The sequence below is a fragment of the Podarcis liolepis genome (genome assembly GCF_965112155.1).
Source record: "Podarcis liolepis genome assembly, chromosome: 2".
Taxonomy (NCBI): domain Eukaryota; kingdom Metazoa; phylum Chordata; class Lepidosauria; order Squamata; family Lacertidae; genus Podarcis; species Podarcis liolepis.
Window position 1 is genome coordinate 21,203,578 of NC_139555.1, and position 19,852 is coordinate 21,223,429.

The 19,852-nt window shown below is 42.3% G+C and overlaps 1 protein-coding gene across 3 annotated transcripts in view; it reads right to left on the minus strand.

Annotated features, from left to right (window-relative positions):
* The window catches only part of SPATS2 (spermatogenesis associated serine rich 2), a 47,044-nt gene extending 29,315 nt beyond the window's left edge, over positions 1 to 17,729 (minus strand). Inside the window, exons 1-2 of one of the 3 annotated variants that reach the window (XM_083490116.1) lie at positions 17,584 to 17,729; positions 7,743 to 8,044 (exon numbers count right to left, since the gene is read on the minus strand). In XM_083490116.1, the coding sequence (XP_083346242.1) occupies positions 7,743 to 7,767 (25 nt within the window). In that variant the 5' untranslated portion in view covers positions 7,768 to 8,044; positions 17,584 to 17,729. Of the gene's footprint in view, positions 1 to 7,742; positions 8,045 to 17,342 lie in introns of all 3 variants that reach the window. The other 2 variants (XM_083490117.1, XM_083490118.1) reach the window with 2 other exon arrangements.
* Between the last annotated feature and the right edge of the window lie 2,123 nt (positions 17,730 to 19,852).

Genomic DNA, 19,852 nt, shown 5'->3' on the forward strand with positions numbered 1-19,852 from the left:
GCGCTAGTGGGACTAGCACAAAATCCAGAGAATTTCTATTTGAAAGGTCAGCTGCTAGAATTTTGTAAGCCAAGCAACCTCACTTACAACTGATCTCAGTCTGAAAGCAGTGGGATCAATTTAGGGGTGGAACATCAAAGTAACCTGAAGACTACTTATTGAAGTTCTTATTTAACATAATTTTAATTGGATTTGTTGCCAACTCCTCTGTACCAGTTATTTTAGGTTTTACCACAAAATATTACAGTATCTTATTCATTTTATTGAAGAGGTAGATGAACACCCACGTTTCAGACATTAGAGGCAGAAGATGCAACTAAATATACTTGAATTTTTTTGAGAGAGACAGACCCAATGTATTGCCCATATCTAGACAAAACACTAAACCAGCCTTCTCCAACTTAGTTCCCTCCAGATTATTGGTACTATAACTCCCTCCAGATCCAGCCATTATAGGCTTCCTGGCTAGAGCTGATGGGAATTTAAGTCCAAAACATCTGGAGGGCACCAGGGGTGGGTAGGTGTATGCCTGCCTGCCTGCCTGCCTGCCTGCTGGGACTCAAGGAGACTTGCAGGTAAAAATAAGAACTGCTAAAAACATAGAAAAAACAATTGAACATCAACAGGACTAAAACTACATACATACATAAAATCTATTAAAACCATACCAATAATTACAATAAAAATACCACAGCATCAGAGCTTTCAAAAAAAGCAGTGAACTCCCATAAGCCTGTTGGAACAAGGAAGCCTACCCTTGCTGGCAGAAGGGCAACAAGGAGGGAGCCAGTATAGTTTTTATAGGAAGGGATTTCCAAAGTCTGGGAGCAGCCACTGAAAAGGCCCTCTCCCGTGTGCCTACCAAGCATGCCTGTGAGGGTGGCGGGAATGAGAGAACAGCTGGGGAAGACTGCTCTGAACTACTAAGTCAGGGGTCTGCAACCCGCAGCTCCAGAGCCGCATGTGGCTCTTTTACACCTTTGCCGCGGCTCCGGGGCGGATCCTAGTGAGGGGAGGAGGCGCATTGTGCGCCCCGACACTCCCCACTGTGGCGGGCGCTGTACTGGCTGTGACGTCGCATGGGGGCGGTGCGTGCGTTAGTCACGCACCGTCCCGACGTCACCTTCCCGTCCGCTGTCAGATCGGAGGGCAGCGGCGCACATGCTTTAAATGTCGGAATGGTTTTGCGGCTCCCAGTTGTTGTTTTTCTTCGGAAACGGGTCCAAGTGGCTCTTTTTGTCTTAAAGGTTGCAGACCCCTGTACTAAGTCATACTCAGCATAGATCCACTAAAATCAAGTGGACTGATTTTAGTAAATCTATTGATTTCAAAGGGTTTACTCCAAATACAACTTAGCTAAATTTTAAGAGCTGTAGCTTGAGGAGTTCTGTAATGTCAGGTTTTCACCAAACTAGGTCCAGAAAAATGGATTTTCTTTGTATCTCTTCAGTGAAGATGCAATATTATTTTCAACAATATTAAACTAGGCTTCTTTTCCACTGAAAACTGGCAGTTAAATCACTCTGCTTTTATGACTTCATTTAAAAATATTTAGTTCTTGTGCAATGAGAAAGGAAAAAGAAACCAGATGTTTCAACTACTAAACACTACACAGAGATACAGTTCTCAGCTGTTTTATGCCTGGGCAAAGATTACACAGGATTTATTGTCACTGCCACATGTGTTTTCCTTACTGCAGCTTCCCAGTTCATATACAGATGGTGAAATAAAGGCATGAGAAATTGCAGTAATAAAATAAAGGTGGGCAAAATTATATGCACTACATGACAGTGGCCGCTGTTTGGAAAGTGTGCAATGTTTGAAGCCAGACTGAATCTTCGCTGATCCACACTAGCTAAGCTGGATTGATTCAGGCAGTCATAGCTCCAGTGCTTTTCCCCCTAGGGGTATGCAGGGGTACACATACCCCTAAACATTTTGTGAATCTTTGTACTTTTGTCCATTTACTGTATTTTCCCCGATTTGAATGATAAAATGATTTTCTTGAGTCAAAATGAGAGTAGCACTCCTAAACATTTTTTAAAGAAAAATGCACTGCATAGCCCTATACATAATACCATTGCTTCAGATACAAAGATGTACCGTATTTTTTGCTCTATAAGACTCACTTTTTCCCTCCTAAAAAGTAACGGGAAATGTGTGTGCGTCTTATGGAGCGAATGCAGGCTGTGCAGCTATCCCAGAAGCCAGAACAGCAAGAGGGATCGCTACTTTCGCTGCGCAGTGATCCCTCTTGTTGTTCTGGCTTCTGAGATTCAGAATATTTTTTTTCTTGTTTTCCTCCTCCAAAAACTAGGTGCGTCTTATGGTCTGGTGCGTCTTATAGGGCAAAAAATACGGCATCTTTTCCCCTTTATTGTAAGAAAAGGAGGAAGCAGAATGAAACATTCTCATCAGTACTTTTAAGTGGAAAGAAGGGGAGAAAGAATGAGCCCAGATTCTCCTGTGTAAGGCAACGCCCGTATGTCAGGTACATCTGAAGAAGACTGGTCTTCACAGTGCTGCTGACAAGCCTGGAAAAAAATCCCAGGCACCAAGCTGCTCAAACTCTTGTATAACCTAAAGGTGGCACGCCTTACTTTAAAAGTTGGGCTGTCCTGAGCAGAGTTTATGGCTGTATAACACCAATGCCTTTTTTAACAAGAACAATTTTCCAGTTCTGGTGCCAGAAAGCGTGTCATCGGGGGTTTCCCATTCTTGCTTTTGCAGAGACTTCAATAATCCACTAGACAAGGGTGAAAGCTACCAGAATTTAAAAACAACAATATAGCTAGAATACAGTGTCTTGTCCCACCCACCTTTCTTACTCTCATATCACTGTTAATTGATTATGTAGCTTAACAGCATTGGTTTTACTTTCCCACAAGCCTTTTGTCTGTGTAAACAGATGCAATTCAAAAAATACGAATAATTCCAGTAAGCTAGTAACCCAAGACTATGATAAAAGTATAACCCTTCCTTCCATGCCTCTTGTTTCCAGACATTACAGCACAGATTATTAATGCAACCGTAATTAAGCATTTATACCGTGGAACATAACGTAGTCTGGAACAAAGTGTCTGTTCTAGGATTTGGGGAAGGGGGGGTCAGAACTCTTTTTCCACAGTGTGAGTAGTACTTCTCATAACAATTTAGCAGCTGGAATAAGGAATGTCCAGTCAATGATGTAATCTCTGTTCTAGAAGTTTGGCATACAGAGACCATATTCAGCTACTTTGGTGAGGGGTTCTCAGATATACTGGCATTATGGCACAGCAGCAAGACTCATTCATTCATGTAGTTATTTTTAAATTCCCACACTTCCCTTCTTCTGAGGATCACAGGGCAGTTCACAACATAAAAACACAAAAATACCTAACATAGTAGCAAACAAAACAATACCCCCCCCCCCCGGTTGTAAAGGTCACAAATTGCTTAATTAGCCAAAGACCTGGGAGAAACTTTATTACCATTTAGTTATTATGGGGAGTCCAGTTGCTTTTAATATTTCTAACTTGTATATGGAGCACTTGGTTCAAACTAAGTCATTTCCAAGAAAGAAATCCCTATATATTTGCTATATTATGGCATATATATTGATATTTACATTATTGCTTATCTAGATTGTGCAGTGGATGACTTTTTTCCTATGGATACAGTTGATCCTCACATAAGGTTCACAAAATCACACAGGGTTACAAGAAATACCATGTAATAACTTTTAAGTGGAATAGACAAATTAACTACAGCAAACCTATTGATCAGAATACTATTTTGCATTATAGAATCATTCAGTTCATTTCAGAAGCGATTTACCATCTGCACAGTTTCTAAGACTAAAATTGTACTTGTTCAGATTTGTAATATCAGTGTAGTATGTAAAGAGGTTATCCTCAGGCTGTTATCAGAAGAGCAAAATACAGAGCAAAGATGTATCATAGAAGTGAACTGCTTCAAGATAAAAAGTTGGTTCACAAATATATATATATATATATATATATATATATATATATATATATATGGTCAATGGAATAGAATAGAATGCCCTTTTCCATAGAATGCAGCGTGTGAAACACTGGCAACTGGTAAGAGATAGTCCAGGATTTGCCTGTTACACCACCAATTATTTAATATAAAAGACAAAATAGCTCATTCCAATATAGTTGATACCCTCTATTGCAAGTGGGCAGTATTAAGTGTGGAAAGTGTTCTTGTGCACAATCCTTACAGTTAAAAACAAACAAACTAATCCCAGAGATAGAAAATCTTTTATTTCAAGAGACTACATGTCAGATAATGTGTATGTAGGGCAAACAAGTAGAGCTTGAAGAATTACTGATCGGTGAACACAAGAACAAGGTTAGAACAAAATGCTTGAGGCTCCATTAACATTTTAGGAACACATTCATACACCTGAAGTACACACATCTTTTTTTAAAAAGAGAAAAGAAAGACCCCACTACCATTCTACTTTCTCAACTTGGAGTGTTTTGGATTTTTGCATTGCAGACATTAACACCTAGTTGCTTAAATGTGAAGTTTGATTTATAATGAGACTAGTCAGCTGAATGCAGCGTGTTTTCAATTGAAATAATAGTTATTTAAAAACTGGTATTGTCTTGTTAGGGGAGTGATATAAACTAAGAAATCTGAAGCTGTGCTTACGCATTTCTTGGGCTGGTGAAGTGAAAGGGAAAGTGTTCTGACAGTCTGAGATTGCCATAAGAACCTATTAGGAGATATTTAAACTGGAATTGGTTAGGTGTGTCATACAGTGAGATACTGAGCAGTGAAATATAAATTTGCAAGCAATTTGAATTACACTAAAGTTGGGGATTCATGCTCGGCAATAACTCAAGCTGGAATCTAACAAATACTCCAGCAACTAGAAACTGGCTTTACGTGAACTTGAAAAATACCCGGTGCTGAAACAGACTTTTACCAGTATTCCATTGTTTATAGTAACAGTGTGTATAGACTGTAAATACTGCATGAGGTTGTAAGCATTTCTCCAGTTTGGGTCTTGTGTTTGTAGTGGGGTTACAGCAACAGGCAGGCCTCACTGTGCTGCACACTAGGTAAAGGTAAAGGGACCCCCTGACCATTAGGTCCAGTCGTGGCCGACTCTGGGGTTCTGGCGCTCATCTCGCTTTATTGGCCGAGGGAGCCGGCGTACAGCTTCCGGGTCATGTGGCCAGCATGACTAAGCCGCTTCTGGCGAACCAGAGCAGCACATGGAAACGCCGTTTACCTTCCCGCCACACTTTGATGTGCTTTCAAACTGCTAGGTTGGCAGGAGCAGGGACTGAGCAACAGGAGCTCACTCTGTGGCGGGGATTCGAATCGCCAACCTTCTGATCGGCAAGTCCTAGGCTCTACGGTTTAACCCACAGCGCCACCGGCATCCCTTGCTGCACACTAGGATTGCTGCAAATGCAGGAGAGTTCTTTTGTCAGCAACTTTTTCTTAATAATCCAAGCAATCATAAAAAATGAAGTCAACCAATAAAGATCAGGAACTTGAAAATGGGTTGTGGATCAACACTAGCAGAATTAAGGTTTAAATTCAGAACTAGCCATGTCAAAGGTGTGCCATGTTGCTCACAAGTTGTGTTCAATGGTGAAAAAGACTACAAGGCATGTACATCCATGAAAAAACTGTCATGGAAGAGGTCAGCCCCAAAGGGCTAAGTTACAAATAAAGGCACAAGTTCCAAGTCATGTTGTTTCAGGGGAGCCTACTGGCATCTTAATAATGGCTGATGTCTTTCTCAGAATACCTGCTGCAGGGCCACCTGAAATTGTGAATGGTTATGATGGAGAGCTTCTTGACAGTGGCACCGTATCTGCACTACTCTCCAGCAGAAGAGCTTTCCATCCTTTTCTGCTGATATTCATGCCAAAGGCAGTGCTTTTCTTAAGAGAACCTTAGAATTCAAAGTTTAGCACTTTTGTTTTCTGTTTCCACTGTTTCCTGCTGCTGAATTTAATTAGCTGTTTCCTGTTGTGCACTGTCCATTTTAAAATATTTGCTCTGTTACTTTGTATTATTAGTTTTATTGCTATTGGACTGTTAGCTATCCCAGATCTTTTAGATCAAACTGTGACATACAAAGCTTTTAATAAATAAAACCTGACGCATACAGGAAAAGCACAACCCCAAGCCAGAAAGAACTGGCAAGAAATCTACAGCTGTTGACAGAAACCCAAGGTGTATGTTAACTCTCTCCTTTATAACATGTAGTAAAACTTACCTGTCTCCCAATATCATGTAATGATGTGTTTTGCTACTTTATATTATTTGCTGCTGCTAGGGGTATTCAGGGAAATGTACAACATTGTGACATCAGAATACAGTTAAGTTTTGCTGGATGTTACTGTGAGGAGTGGGGCGCTAGTTGGGAGGCAGCTACCATTTTCAGGAGGAGCCACATCTAGTTCTGCCCTAAGAGACCCATTTAACAAGTCCCTTGTATTCAAGGACTCAAGACTTTGCAAATTAAACAATGTGAAATTCTCCTTCACACAAATTGTTAATCCTCTGTGACATAATGTGATGGCCTGGGATTCGGACTCGGATGCTGAACATGAGGGATCCCAACCTGCAAGGAATTCCCTGCCTCCAGAACCAGCTGAGCCGGGGCTGGGGCCTGAGCCTGAAGGGTCCTCACCTGTGCTGGATCCTCAGGTGCAGGCATCAGCTGAGCCTGCTCTGACTCCTGAGGTGATGGAGGACCCATTGCCTGCAGGTGCTCCACTCTCAGCCCCATCAGAGGAAGCTGAGGTTGCCTCTGGGTCCGGTAACCCTCCAGCCTCTCCTGAGCTGCAGAGGCTCAGGGCAGAGAGGCATAAGGAACTAAGTTCCCACAGGAGGAGTGCTCGCCTCCAGGCCAGGAGAGGCAAGTCACCAGAGGATCGGTGCCACCCTATGCCTCGGGGCAGATAAAAGCCGGCCAGCCGCAGTCCCAAGTTGCAGGAGCAACATTGTTGGTTGCTAGTTCCTGCCTGAACCCTGTCCTGCTTTTCTGCCAGAGCTCCTGACCCGCCCTGGCTCTCTGCTTGCATACCTGTTCCTGACTCCCTGCCCTGCACCCAGCTTCAGCTACTACATACTGCCTCCACGGTGCACCTTCGACCACGGACCAGACTGGGACCTCAGCTCTTGGGTAACCCACGGGACCAGCACACATAAGCTGCCACAAACGACACCAGATTTGAAAAAGACGTATGATCCTTCTACCAGTGGTTCTCAGAGGCACATAAGACTCCCTGGGAAGGTAGAGGCAGATCCTAGAAAAGACACCAGCTTTTCCTCGACAGATCAGAAATGTGTGTGTGTCTCTCAAATGGGTCAAGGGGCAGAATATCAACCCATTGCCATAGGAGACCATTTGCCTCATTACACCTTGCTCACTGTTAAGTACAGAGAACCATGAAGCGACCCTGTTTTCTCATGCTCCTTGTTTGCTTGATTTCCAACACCAGGAAGCCAAAAGGCTGCTGGGCTGTCTTCCTTTGGGTCAAGAAGGGAAGGGATGTGAAGGAACCCATCATTAGGATTCATTTCACATTTTGGAAGACATTGAGTGTTTTCTTACTAGGGAGGCAACTTGAGAATAGCCGATCTAGAGCAATTATCTTCTACTGTGGACTAAAATGGCAGGAACAAAAATTCATACTTGACATTTGCCTGTAACACAACACTCCTTACTATATATGCCCGTCTAGTATCGTAAATCTTACCTTTTTGGTTTTGCCTCTTAGACATAATAGGTTCCCTGTATTTAGTGTTCAATTACACAGCAATAAGAATCTGTTTCCTCAAGGAACAGAGAGTGGCAGGTTTAATTCAAGTGCTGCTTTGCATCAAGGCAGGAAATGGCAAATATCTGCTTGGGGACAGCAATCCTCCAGCTTCCAAGGCAACAGACAAGTTGTCAAAAACCTTCTTGGACAACCTGTTGATCACTGTAGATTTTTCCTCTTAGCATCACCTTCTGTCAAGAAGCACAAGCACAGCAGTTCATATTGCTGTTTTTCAGATTCTGAAAAAGGAAACATACAAGAGTTTGATTTATTAGTCTGGCAGACATATTGTGGTCTGTAAATGCATTCTTCAATAGTTGTTTTTTTTTAACCTGAATGCAATTCATGTTGCTTAAAGTGTACTGCAGAACAAGGGGTCAACAAAAAGCCATCGAGATACTCTGTAAAGTTTCAGGTAGACTTTGCCCTGCATTTGAAACAGCTTGCAGTTCCAGCACTGCAGTTATTGCATTCTGGTAAAACAAACATTGAAACTATTGTTCAAAATTCATTAGCAGAAGCAGCACTTCAAGTTTCAGTTTTTTTAAAAAAATGTTATTTTCTAAGGGTTAGACTTAAAAGAATGGGAGAGAAGTCCTGGAACTGTGCACTCCCTAAAGGTTTAGCAACACAGTGCAACAGAGTAGTAGTATGTAATTGAAGTAGCAGCTGCTCATTTTTCTCCTAATTGTAAACACTTCATATTGCAAAATAATAATAATCCTTCTAGATGTCCTTTAAAAATGCCCTTTTGCAGTTGTCATCTTAAAGTAATGTAACTACCAGAACCAGCAATTAACTTTGTCATGCATAGCATCATATGAACTGGAAAGCAATAGTGCCTACACTGCTAATACAAAAACTGGTACAGTTCAGTAGGAATGGGAAAGTGAGGCTCTAAGTGTTGTTGGACTTCAAATTCTATCAGCCCCAGTCAGCATGGTCAATGGTCATGGAAGATCAGAGTTGGAATCCAAGAACATCTGCCTGTATTCTAGAAGAACTTGAGTTTTTCAAATGGGGGCAGGGGGGCACGCACATGCACACACATGTGCACAAAAATCATATTTAAGACTGATAAACATGAAGTAGTAGTCAAGAGGTGCTTTTATTGATACCCTCCAATGCAGGACTGTACTAGGTAGGCTTAAATATGAACTTTCACTAATGTATCATGACCAAGCTTTTTACACACAAATATATATATTACAGAATTGCTAACCCTGGTTCTCATCACTATCCACCAGTTTCTCACTATTTATACTCATTCTTAAAGAAGAGCAGAAGACAACTGAGACAAAGTTAGTTGCCCTATTTAAGGCACTAAGAAATTAGACTGGCAATTCTTCCAGTTGTGATACATTTCCCCATTAACCAACAGCTCTGTCCTGTGTACCACATGAACGCCTTAAGAGTCAATCTAAAGAAGCCAATTATACAGGTGCAAGAGCAACATGCACCCAACTACTGCAGATGACACCATGATCCAACAGTTGAAATCTAAATGGTGGCTTGCCTCACAAGTCACGAGTATCCTCTACATGCAGAAATTGAACCTGCGGATTGAAGCCACAAGTGATTAAATTTTTAGTTACACTTTTAGCATAGAGCAAGCTGTGCTTTAAAGGGAACATATAAGCATAGTAGTTTTTCCCAAGTTGACATGTTAATTGCTGTAAGAATGCACATGCCCTGGAACAAAGTAGCAAGCAAGGGATGCTTCACACAGCCACTCTCTTAGCAGTCAGACAACTGTTAATCCTGCCAGAAGCCAACTATGCTCTCGGTTTTCTACGTTCAGATGCCACATTTCAAGCCAACATTTTGGAAATAGGCCAAGTGGCAACATGCAAATCTAAATCTTCCGCACAGCGTGAACAATTCCAACAAACCAGTTTGAACTAAGAGTTGTATCTGAGCAGAGGCCAAAGCTATATTCTAAGTGGTCGTGAGCTCAGCCTTCAACTCCTATAGATTTTCTTTCATATAATGGATTTTATTATTTAATACAGTGCTAGCTATAGTTTTGATGCTTCATAAAGCTTCAAAGGCAAAAAAGAGAGAGGCAGAACCCCACTGCAAACCACCTTACAATTCAAATATCAACAGTGGGAAAGACTAGGAAGCATAGGAGAAAAGGGGAGGCAAGGGATAAATGTGAACAAAGCCTAAAGATTATGATACAAATCAGGAGTGGTTAAACTGGGCCTCGAGACCTGATCCAGCCCAGTGAAAAAATGTTCTGACCCCACCAATTTTGGCAGTGGCATCAAAAAGAAAAGTACTATGCACAGCACTGTGGTGGGGAAGAAGTTTAAACCTCTCTGCTCAGCCCAGTGCCTCATGGGGATGCAAGCTGCCCCTCCCTCATCACCAGATTGATCACTTAATGAGAAAGCAGGGGAACAATAACCACCCTCCTCAGCTGATCTACACAGTTCAGCTCAGCCTGTGTGTGTGTGTGTGTGTGCGCGCGCGCGTGTGCAAGTGTATGGTGTGGCCACACTCACTTTTGGACATACAGTACTGCTACACTTATTTTAAACAGGTACACATTGCAGAGACTTCCTGATTATCAGCAGACCCTTACATACAGTGCATTGCCGCACTTGGAGAGACAGGGCTGTAGCTAATATCCTGTGAAGCAGCTCCCAAATGCCCGTTTTAACATTCATCAGGGGCTCTTTGCTGATTATTTGACTGCAACTATACAGCTATTTCTGTCAAACAGGAAGACTACATCCAGCCCAAACTACGCAGAACTTCACATGCAAAACACTTCCTAATTTTGGAGCCTGGTCCGACCATAGCAAAGTGCTTTTTAGTCCAGCTGATTTCATGAGAAAAATGTAAGAATGCACTTAACTCCTAACTGAAATCAACAGGTCTTAGAGCAAGATGAAGCATTTCTATCAAATTGGTAGCGTGCAGTTTACACCTACCATGTCTGTAGGTAAGCATGGTTTCACAATTTATGGCTATGTTGGATTTTACTCTGCTGTACTCTTTAATGAAAACACATCCACAAAAACAGACAAGTAAGTTTTTGAGGAAAAAGCTTTATAAATGATTTTGCAAAGTGAAGTCCTTCACACAGCTCACGGCTAAACTATGGAATTCACTCACACAAAATGTAGTGACCCTCCACCAAATTAGATGGCGTTAAAAGACCATTAGCCAGATCATAAAGGATAAGGCTACCAATGTCTACTAGCCACAGTGGCTATGTTCTACATCCACTATCAGCTGTGTCATGCCTCTAAACTGCCAGGAATCACAAGTGAGTAGAGTGCACTCACAACCTACGTGTGGGCATCTGGCTAAACACTGTGGGAACAGGCCTTTAGCCTGATCCAGCAGGGCTCTTTTGTTTTTATTTGAAGCAGTGGAGCACAAATTCATTCACTATATGTGTGTATATATTCATACAAGAAGATGGCAGCCAGATGTTTAACTAATCCTGTGAAATATAATTGCTCTGCCTTGTGGTGGAACAGGAAATAAGTTTATTTTATTTATTGAAAACAGTTTTATCCTGCTTTCCCTTGAAAGAGACCTCAAGTTTAGAGTTAACAACTTTCAGAAAGAAGCTAGCAAATTTAAGCCAATGGTAAATAAAGAATACTGCTTTCCGAGTGCCTCAGCTCAGCACAACTCCAAGGATTAACCCCCAGACTTTGTCCACACTGTCCTCACTTGATAAAAAGATATGGTCACCACTAGCAAGCACATTTGTGGATCCCATCAATCTTCCCTCAAACTCAAAAAAAAAAAAAAGCCCCAGATTAAATCATAAATCTCAGATTAAAAATGTAGGAGTGCACATTATCGAAGTGTGAAATGTAAGAGCAATATTGGGTACATTTATTATATTTATGCAAGAGACAGTTGTGAAATAAGCACACTTAAAATGTCAGAAAATAATGTATTTAAATCTTATAGAAACAGAACCTGGAAAAGAACAAATCTAAATCTACAGCAGCTAAGCTAAGACAAAGAAACAGATGAGAAATATTTTACCTTTGAGCCAAACACACCAAAATGGCATTTGAAGGAACGTGTTTCTGATTCCAGAATGATACACAAGAGATCAGGGAGCACAAAATTCAGAAGCAGCACAAAGAGTATCTAAAAGCACTTCTGAATGTGGCCAGATACCAAAGGTTGTCAGCCATCTAGTGTGCTGATTATAACTGAAGTGTCTACGTGCTTTTATTAAAAAAAACAAAACTATAATGACATTTGCTTACTAGCTAGACAGTTTTGTAAGCACCTATTTTAAGTTGTATTTGGCCCCAAAAGAAAAGGATTGACATTTGGTCATTTGGAAGTAATTATTTCTTGCCACATGCAACTGGGTGAGTGGCAATTCACAACTCTGACCTAACATTAATGAAAGAAAATACTGGCCTTCTCTATCAGATGAAATAGCTTAGTGGAAGTATGGAAGATAAATGACAATTCTATTGCTGAAATAAGGAGGTCCAGCTCCAAGCATGTGCACATAGTGCAAGTCTGCATGGACATCATGTGTGAGCCGCTTTCAACTAACTCTTCAAATGAATGTAAAACAAGTATAAAAAGCTACACAGAATGAAAAAAAGGAAGTGGAGAAGTGTGGGTCTTTTCTTCACACTCCAGAAAAATAAAGTCCACTCAGTGAATATTTTAATAATGTTAGAAAAGAAGGACTTTTTAAAAAATGTGATTTTCTCCCTTCCCATCCGTAAACAAATACCTGAGCAGAACTATTGCACTGTCCTCTGAACTGTGCTTACATTTACCTTATACTACCTATCTGATCATCTGAAAAGTTTGCTACACTATCATCAATGCCGATTCGTCTGAAGCATTCAGCGGCACTGTCTTTGCGAGAAGGAAAGTCAAGTGCTGATAAAATAGAGTAAGGTAAGACTTGTAGGACAATAGTTTTAGGTTTCTACTGAAGAGTAATTACAAACAAATCTGAAATCATTCTAAAGCATTCTGTGGCAAGTTCATTTATGCAGTTGGCTGGTCAAGTCAATAGTTTTGCCTACATTTTACACTAAATCTACTAACAAGACTCCTAACATCACAATACACACTCTTCAGTAGAGAGCAGTGGTTCCCAACCTTTTTAGTATGGCAACCCACAAATCCAGATTTACTTGATATGGTGATCCACTGATTTATTGTTACAAGAATTTTGAAACTTGGGTCTTCTGCAATCATTAGTTTTGCCTATTTTATAACCATTATATGAGGCATCCAAGCAAAAATTTACTTGCACACCCATTAATGCAGAATTTGCTAAAATGTTTATAATACTTATAGACTTATTCAGTTTTGTATATGCATTGAATATAATCAATCAATGAGAACAATTTACAAGTAGCAAGCTCTTTTCTAATAAAACCAGTAAAATCAGATTAAAAGCGTTTAATCTGCTCAACAGCTATGCCCAGTGGTATAGTAACCCTAGTCATTCAATCCTGGGGACACACTTAAATGGTGCAATCCACAAATCAATTGTATTGGAATATTTAAGCACCACCTTTAGCTTGATTTTATGTCAAAGTAGATTAAATGGGACTTACTTCCAGGTAACGGTGCAAAGGATTGCAGACCTGCAGCATAATCCTACATATTATGTTCAGTTAGCAGGTATCTCACACTGCTTTCGGTGAGATGCATTTCTCAGTAAGGATGGGAACCTGACTGCACTTATCTAAAAGGGCCACTGTATTGAACAGGGCTTAATTCTGAGATGACATGGTTAGGACTGTGCTGTGTCTTTAGGATGGCAGTTTTGCAGTGCAATCCTATACTAATATCTACTCAGAAGTAAGTTCCCTTTTGTTCAACTGGAATTACTCACAGGGAAGTGTATGGGGACCATAGACTGCTATCCTCAACAGGTATTTATTTTCAAGCTTTTTTGCCTACACTTGTGAAATGTAAAATAATAATAGTAATAATTGTGTACTGTAGGGTTTTTTATTCGAATGACCAGTACATCAAGAAAACTGGCAGTTCATTCTGCAAGTTTGTCCGATGGCCAAAAACATAACTCTTCCAGCATAGGTGGGCTGAGAGACTTTACCATCACACACACATGCACACACACACAAACGCAACAACCCCTGACATCTCTCCTCCTCTCCCACACCAGCCTTTCAAAGGCCCTCTCTGCATCTCCTTCTCATAGCCCTCTGCAGGGGATGGAGCTGTGGCCACACCCCGGAGTTATAATGTCTCTCCAGCTGGGTGGGAGTGCCTGCTGACAGTCAGTTCTGATGTCTGGCAAAAATGTTTGCATTTTGGGCTCCAGGAATTGGTGCATGGGCAAAGGAGGGTGCTCTGCTACTGCAGACGGGCAACAATTCATTTAAGACTTAATTGTAAATTAAATGCAAGAATTACTTTGGGTTTGCTTATACAGTGGTGCCTCGCAAGACGAAAATAATTCGTTCCGCGAGTCTTTTTGTCTTGCAATGTTTTTCGTCTTGCGAAGCACGGTCCGTCGCAACTGCGCCTCTTCAAGTGGCTTTAAGAAAAAAGCGCAAGACATTTTCGTCTTGCGAAGCAAGCCCATAGGGAAATTTGTCTAGCGAAGCAATGCAAAACCGAAAAACCCTTTCGTCTAGCGAGTTTTTCATTTTGCGAGGCATTCGTCTTGCGGGGCACCACTGTAAAGCCTGTGACCCACTTGCACATGCTTCACAACCAACAGGCTGAGAAACGCTGCTCTACAGCAGAGGTCTATTACCTGTAAGAATCTTTTTTCATTTTGTGATTTCAAGCAAAGGGAGATCTTCTTCCACTCCACATTTGAACAACATCTATATTATGCAGCAGCAGCTGGCTAATTGGCTTTTGAGTACAATAGTCCCTTACCAAGCTATTTTAATCTTGTTGATCACATACATGAATCTTTGCAAGGGGCATAATTTGTAACTTACAGGTATTCTCACAAACAAATACAGTTCGCAATATACTAGGTTTATTACACAAATAGGAAATGCCCTAACGAACAAATATGTTTACCCCATGTCTTTCTAAGCAAGGTAGAGAAGTACAAGTCTCTGTATTAAAACCACACTGAACAATTCAAGTAGTATTCATTGGTTTCTACTTTAAGTTAAACTTTAGAATTTGAGATTCATCTCAACCTTGTATTTAAAGTACAAGCCTAATAGGCACAGGCAACAAGGAACTGCATGCAGGTGAGTGTGTGGGCTGCAAGAAAGATGGAGTGCTCTGTCCCTCTTCTGTGCCCAATATAGAAATCAGGTGGGTTGCTAGAGGACAGAAGTTCCTCCCCTTCCTATGAAGCACCCCTGAAAACATTCAGCTTTTGCTATGACAGCTTGTACCTCAGAAAGAAGTTTCAGTTCTGGTCTGGAGAGGCCTCAAGGGAGAACTCATTACAGAATGCCATGCTCACATGTTCCAAACAAGCTGAGCTACAAGAGCATCTGCTAAACTCATTGTCTCTTTTCAATGTAAATCTCTGCCATTCCCCCTTATCATTTATAACATTAATAGTAAATAAAAGACTCCTTCTGGAAGTGTTAAACCAATATATGGTCACTTCTTCCTTTCCCTGCTCTTTACAGTTACTTATCAATAAGTAAATAGAGCTTATTTTTTATTTATTTCGGTGGTCTGTGTTAATTCTTGGGGTAACAAACTCTGGAATGCATCCAGGTCTCAATGTCAGAAGATCCCTAGAATGGAGTGTCAGATTGCATGTGAGAATTGTAGGCTTGCATGCCAACTACACTACATAAAAACCCTAATCTAGCACAGAGATGCAGTGGGCTGCTGGAGTAGGGACAGAGCTCTTCATCCTACCTATATTAGTGCCTGACAACAGGCTAGTTAACTTCTGTGGGCTTATCTATACCATCATTTACACAGCTCTTTAATTGTGCAGCATTATTCCTGTGTTGTTTCTAAGCCCCCTGAGAAGTAAATTTCACTGAAATCAATGGAACACAAATACAACTAGAACCACGCTACAAGCCTAGCCCAACACAACTAGAACCAAGCTACAAGCCTAACAATTGCCCTACAAGGTGTTGTTTAGTCGTTTAGTCGTGGCCGACTCTTCGTGACCCCATGGACCAGAGCATGCCAGGCACTCCTGTCTTCCACTGCCTCCCGCAGTTTGGTCAGACAAGGTATGTAACCAAAAATTGAGACTGACTCCTCAAAAGCCACCTGATTCCAACTAGGCTGCTATTCAAACTCAGGACCCAGCACAGTAGGGTTGCCATATTTTCAAAAGTAAAAACCAGGAAAACCCTGGATGTGAGCTTTTTTAAAAAAAACAAACACAAAACTGCCCCCAAAATGTGATTTTTCAATTGACTTGCCTATGATCCAGGACAAAGTGCCGTCTTTCAGAAATTCCCCAATGTCAATACCACCTTTGAAATCCTGGTAATGTCAGGGAAAATCCAGGTGTATGGCAGACCTACAACACAGCAAATTCCCTGCATAATGCTTAACTACTTATCAGAACTGTAGGCTTGCAATGCAGCTTTCTGGAAAAATATAAACATATATTCGGATACAACTGAATCTGAAGTCTTGCAGCATAACTTAATATAAATTGCATACATGGTAGGCAAACAAAAGCAGCAAATGATTAATCACTACAAACTGTAATCAAACAAGGCTCTGCACACTTAGGAAAACCTTACTTTTTGTTTAACTTCACTCAGCCTAAGTTTCCTGTCTCCCCTTCCCCTCCCCAAGCACTGGGCCCATTCCATCCTACACTCAAGCTATAAAGTTCTTAAGCTTTTGTTCCCTCAGCGCTGCTCCTTCAAGAGAAAGGTTACTGCTGCTCTTCTGTTCAGGAGACTGTTCTTTAAACCATACCCCAAAACCAACAATAACCCAAATGGTTGCTGGTCAGATGCAAACCTTGCAGCAGCAAAGAGCAAAACCAGCGACTACTGCAAGCTGCTCACACCCTTTGGGAACCGCTTCCTCTCATTCGCGTCCCTATTTTTCACACTCAGCTGCCCGCCGCCTCCATCATTCCAGTGCTTCGTTGTTTCGGGGTGGTACCAAACAGGGTACTATTTCCAAAAGTAAAAACCAGGACATCCTGAAAGTTGTTGAGCTTTTAGGAAGACCCCAACATTGTTGGTTCTGCTTTTTGAGGAAACAACAGAAATTGTAGAGCCTTTTTAAAGGAACCCCCCAAAATTGTTGATTTTTTTTTTTAAAAAAAAGGAAATTGCAGCGGTTGTTTGTTTTTTTTAAAGGAAACCCGGCCGTCAATTCTGCCTTTCATCTCCCCGGAAAATCCGGATTTATGGCAGCCCTAGTGCCACGGCTCCAGCCTGTCTGGGAACAACCCCCTTCCGGCCTGGAAGCCAAATCCCCAATATGTGTGTGTGTGTTTGTGGGACGGGGCTGGGTGTCTTCCCCGCACTACTCCTTCACTACCATAGAGAAATGCACTCTGAACATGCTCAGAGGCACTCTCGCGGTCTTTCCACAGGTCGCCCTGCTTTGCGGGAAAGAGGCCCTCACCGTCCGCGCAGGCCCTTCGCCCCCCTCCCCCACAAACCAGCTCCCCTCCGCCGCCCCCTCGACGGCCTGCCTCGAAGCCCACCCCCTCCTTTCGCGAAACGGCCCATTCGCTCGCCTCAGCCCTGCCTCCCCTTTCCCTCCATCGACCCCATTAAGCGGCAGCGCCCGGGAGCCCCGTCCTACCCCGACGACGACCCAGCCGCTGTCTCCACAACCGCCGCCCCCCCCCCGCCCCCTTTACCTCAGGCCGCCGCCGCCAAACACCGGGAAAGCGAGCCCCGCCCACCAGCGAAGAGACAGAGAACGGGAGCGAGCAGCGAACGGTGCGCGAGCCCCGGCAGCCAATGGGGCCGCGGGAGTCTCTCCTCCCTTCAGCCAATGCTTAAGCGCGGACGCCGGCCAATGGGAGCGAGGCAAAGGCGGGGCCCTCCCGTCTCTCTCTCTCTCTCGCCCACTCCGCCCGCCTCTCCACGCTCGCGCGCGACGGAGTTCGGAGAACAACGGAGCCGCTGAAGCTCCGCCTCCCCTCCGCCCGCCCAATCGGACTTCTTCGTTAAGGGACGGCCAATCAGGTGAAAAGGGGGTAAGGCTGCTCTTCGCCCGAACCGTGACGGCTCTTGGGCCAATCGGGGAAGCCGCGGGGCTCAAAAAGCCAATCCGGGCGCGTGGAACGTGGCGGAGATGCCGCGGGTTGCCCAATACCGCAACGCCTAGGAAACAAGCCTGTCTCTCTTTTAACCCTTTCTTTTCTTCCCTCCGCCTGCGCGAATGGAGACGTGGGTTTGCCGTCTCGCGGCAGGATCCCTGTTAATAGCTGCGTGACAGATAGAAATCCAACAGGTGACGCTTCCATCACCGATTCTGCGTTTCTATGCTAAAAAGTTGGAATTTCTGCCTGTCGGGCTTAAACATTTTGATGGAAGTAATAATGGAATTTTGATGGAAGTAATAATGGAATACTGAATGGTTTGGTTTATATAAAATATGCTGGGATTTATGTTATGCAAAATGAACCATGGAAAGAGAAGAAAGGGAAGTCATTGATATTTTAAGGTTGTTTAAATGAATACTCTTAAATTCTAAAACAGAAAATTTAATAAAAATGTAATAAATAAATAAACGTACACACGCCACCTTGGGAGCTCTCCTATAGGAGAAAAGTGGCAATTCAGCCCGGACACTGAGATCCACTTCCAAGGGCCTTCTGGCGGTTCCCTCACTGCAAGAAGCGAGGTTACAGGCAACCAGGCCTTCTCGGTAGTGGCACCCTCCCTGTAGATGTCAGGGAGAGAAAGAATGACACAACTTTTAGGAAACAGCTGAAGGGAAGTTTTTAACGTCTGACATTTTTCTATTTTATATATTTTGCTGGAAGCTGCCCAGAACAGTGGGGAAAACCCAGCCAGATGGGCGGGGTATAAACCATAGAATTATTATTATTATTATTATTATTATTATTATTATTATTATTATTATTATTATTTCTGTTCAGCAACCAAAACTCTTAGCAATTTATCAGCAACTAAAGGGCAACATGCTCCACTTGCTGCTAGAGTCACCCTCTTTGAAAAGTCCTGTTCAGCGCCTCTCCCCGCAAAACCTACAAGCTGATAGGATAGGTTATGTATTGGTTCTTTAGTTATCTAGTTATGACCCTCTGCACATGATACTCAGAGTCATTCTTGAGCAGATCTCTTCAGAATCCCAAAGCGAAGCTGGGGCATTGCAAACAAGTTCCATGACTGAGCTTTGGTGAGCCATTATTCGAATTCAGAATAAGAATTTGAAATTCTCCTCCTTCGGACCCCAATGTTACCAGCATGGCCCATTGTGGATTTGAGCACAAAGTCTATTTGCATTTGTGTCCGCAGCCTGTTATCGCGCTGTTGCTTCTTCTGAAATATAGACAAACCCCACACATATTTTCTTTGTGCAAAACCATAGGATCATTTTTCTTTTCCCAGGGAATTTTCTTTTTTAAGAAAAAAAAAAACAGGAGCCCCATTCATTCCTACTTTTCAGCAGCTCAACGGCGGCACCTGCTGGGTTCAGCTAGGCTTGCAGGCTTTTCAAACCAAGAAACCTCTATCTGCATCTCCCAGGAAAGGCAGCTGTGCATGAGGAACAACACCACAATTCACAATCTGGGGTCCCACAGGGACCACTTGAAAATTGTTAAAGGTCTTGGCTCACCTCATCCTGATTTTTCCTCCTGTTGTAGATATTGTAACTTGCATGACTTTTTAATAAAATGCAGACTATCTATAAATCTATTGGAAATGTTGTACCGTATTTTTTCGTCTATAAGACTAGGTTCCCCCCCCCTAAAAAATAATGTCAAAAATTAGGGCATGTCTTATACACAGATAGTGTCTCCCCCCATTTTCTTAAATCTGAGTCCCCCAAAATAGGGGGTGTCTTATACATGGGGGCTTCTTATAGACGGAAAAATACGGTAATATCCAAAACTTCCGGAATGTCTTTTTCATTATTTGTTTTTTAAGTGTCAA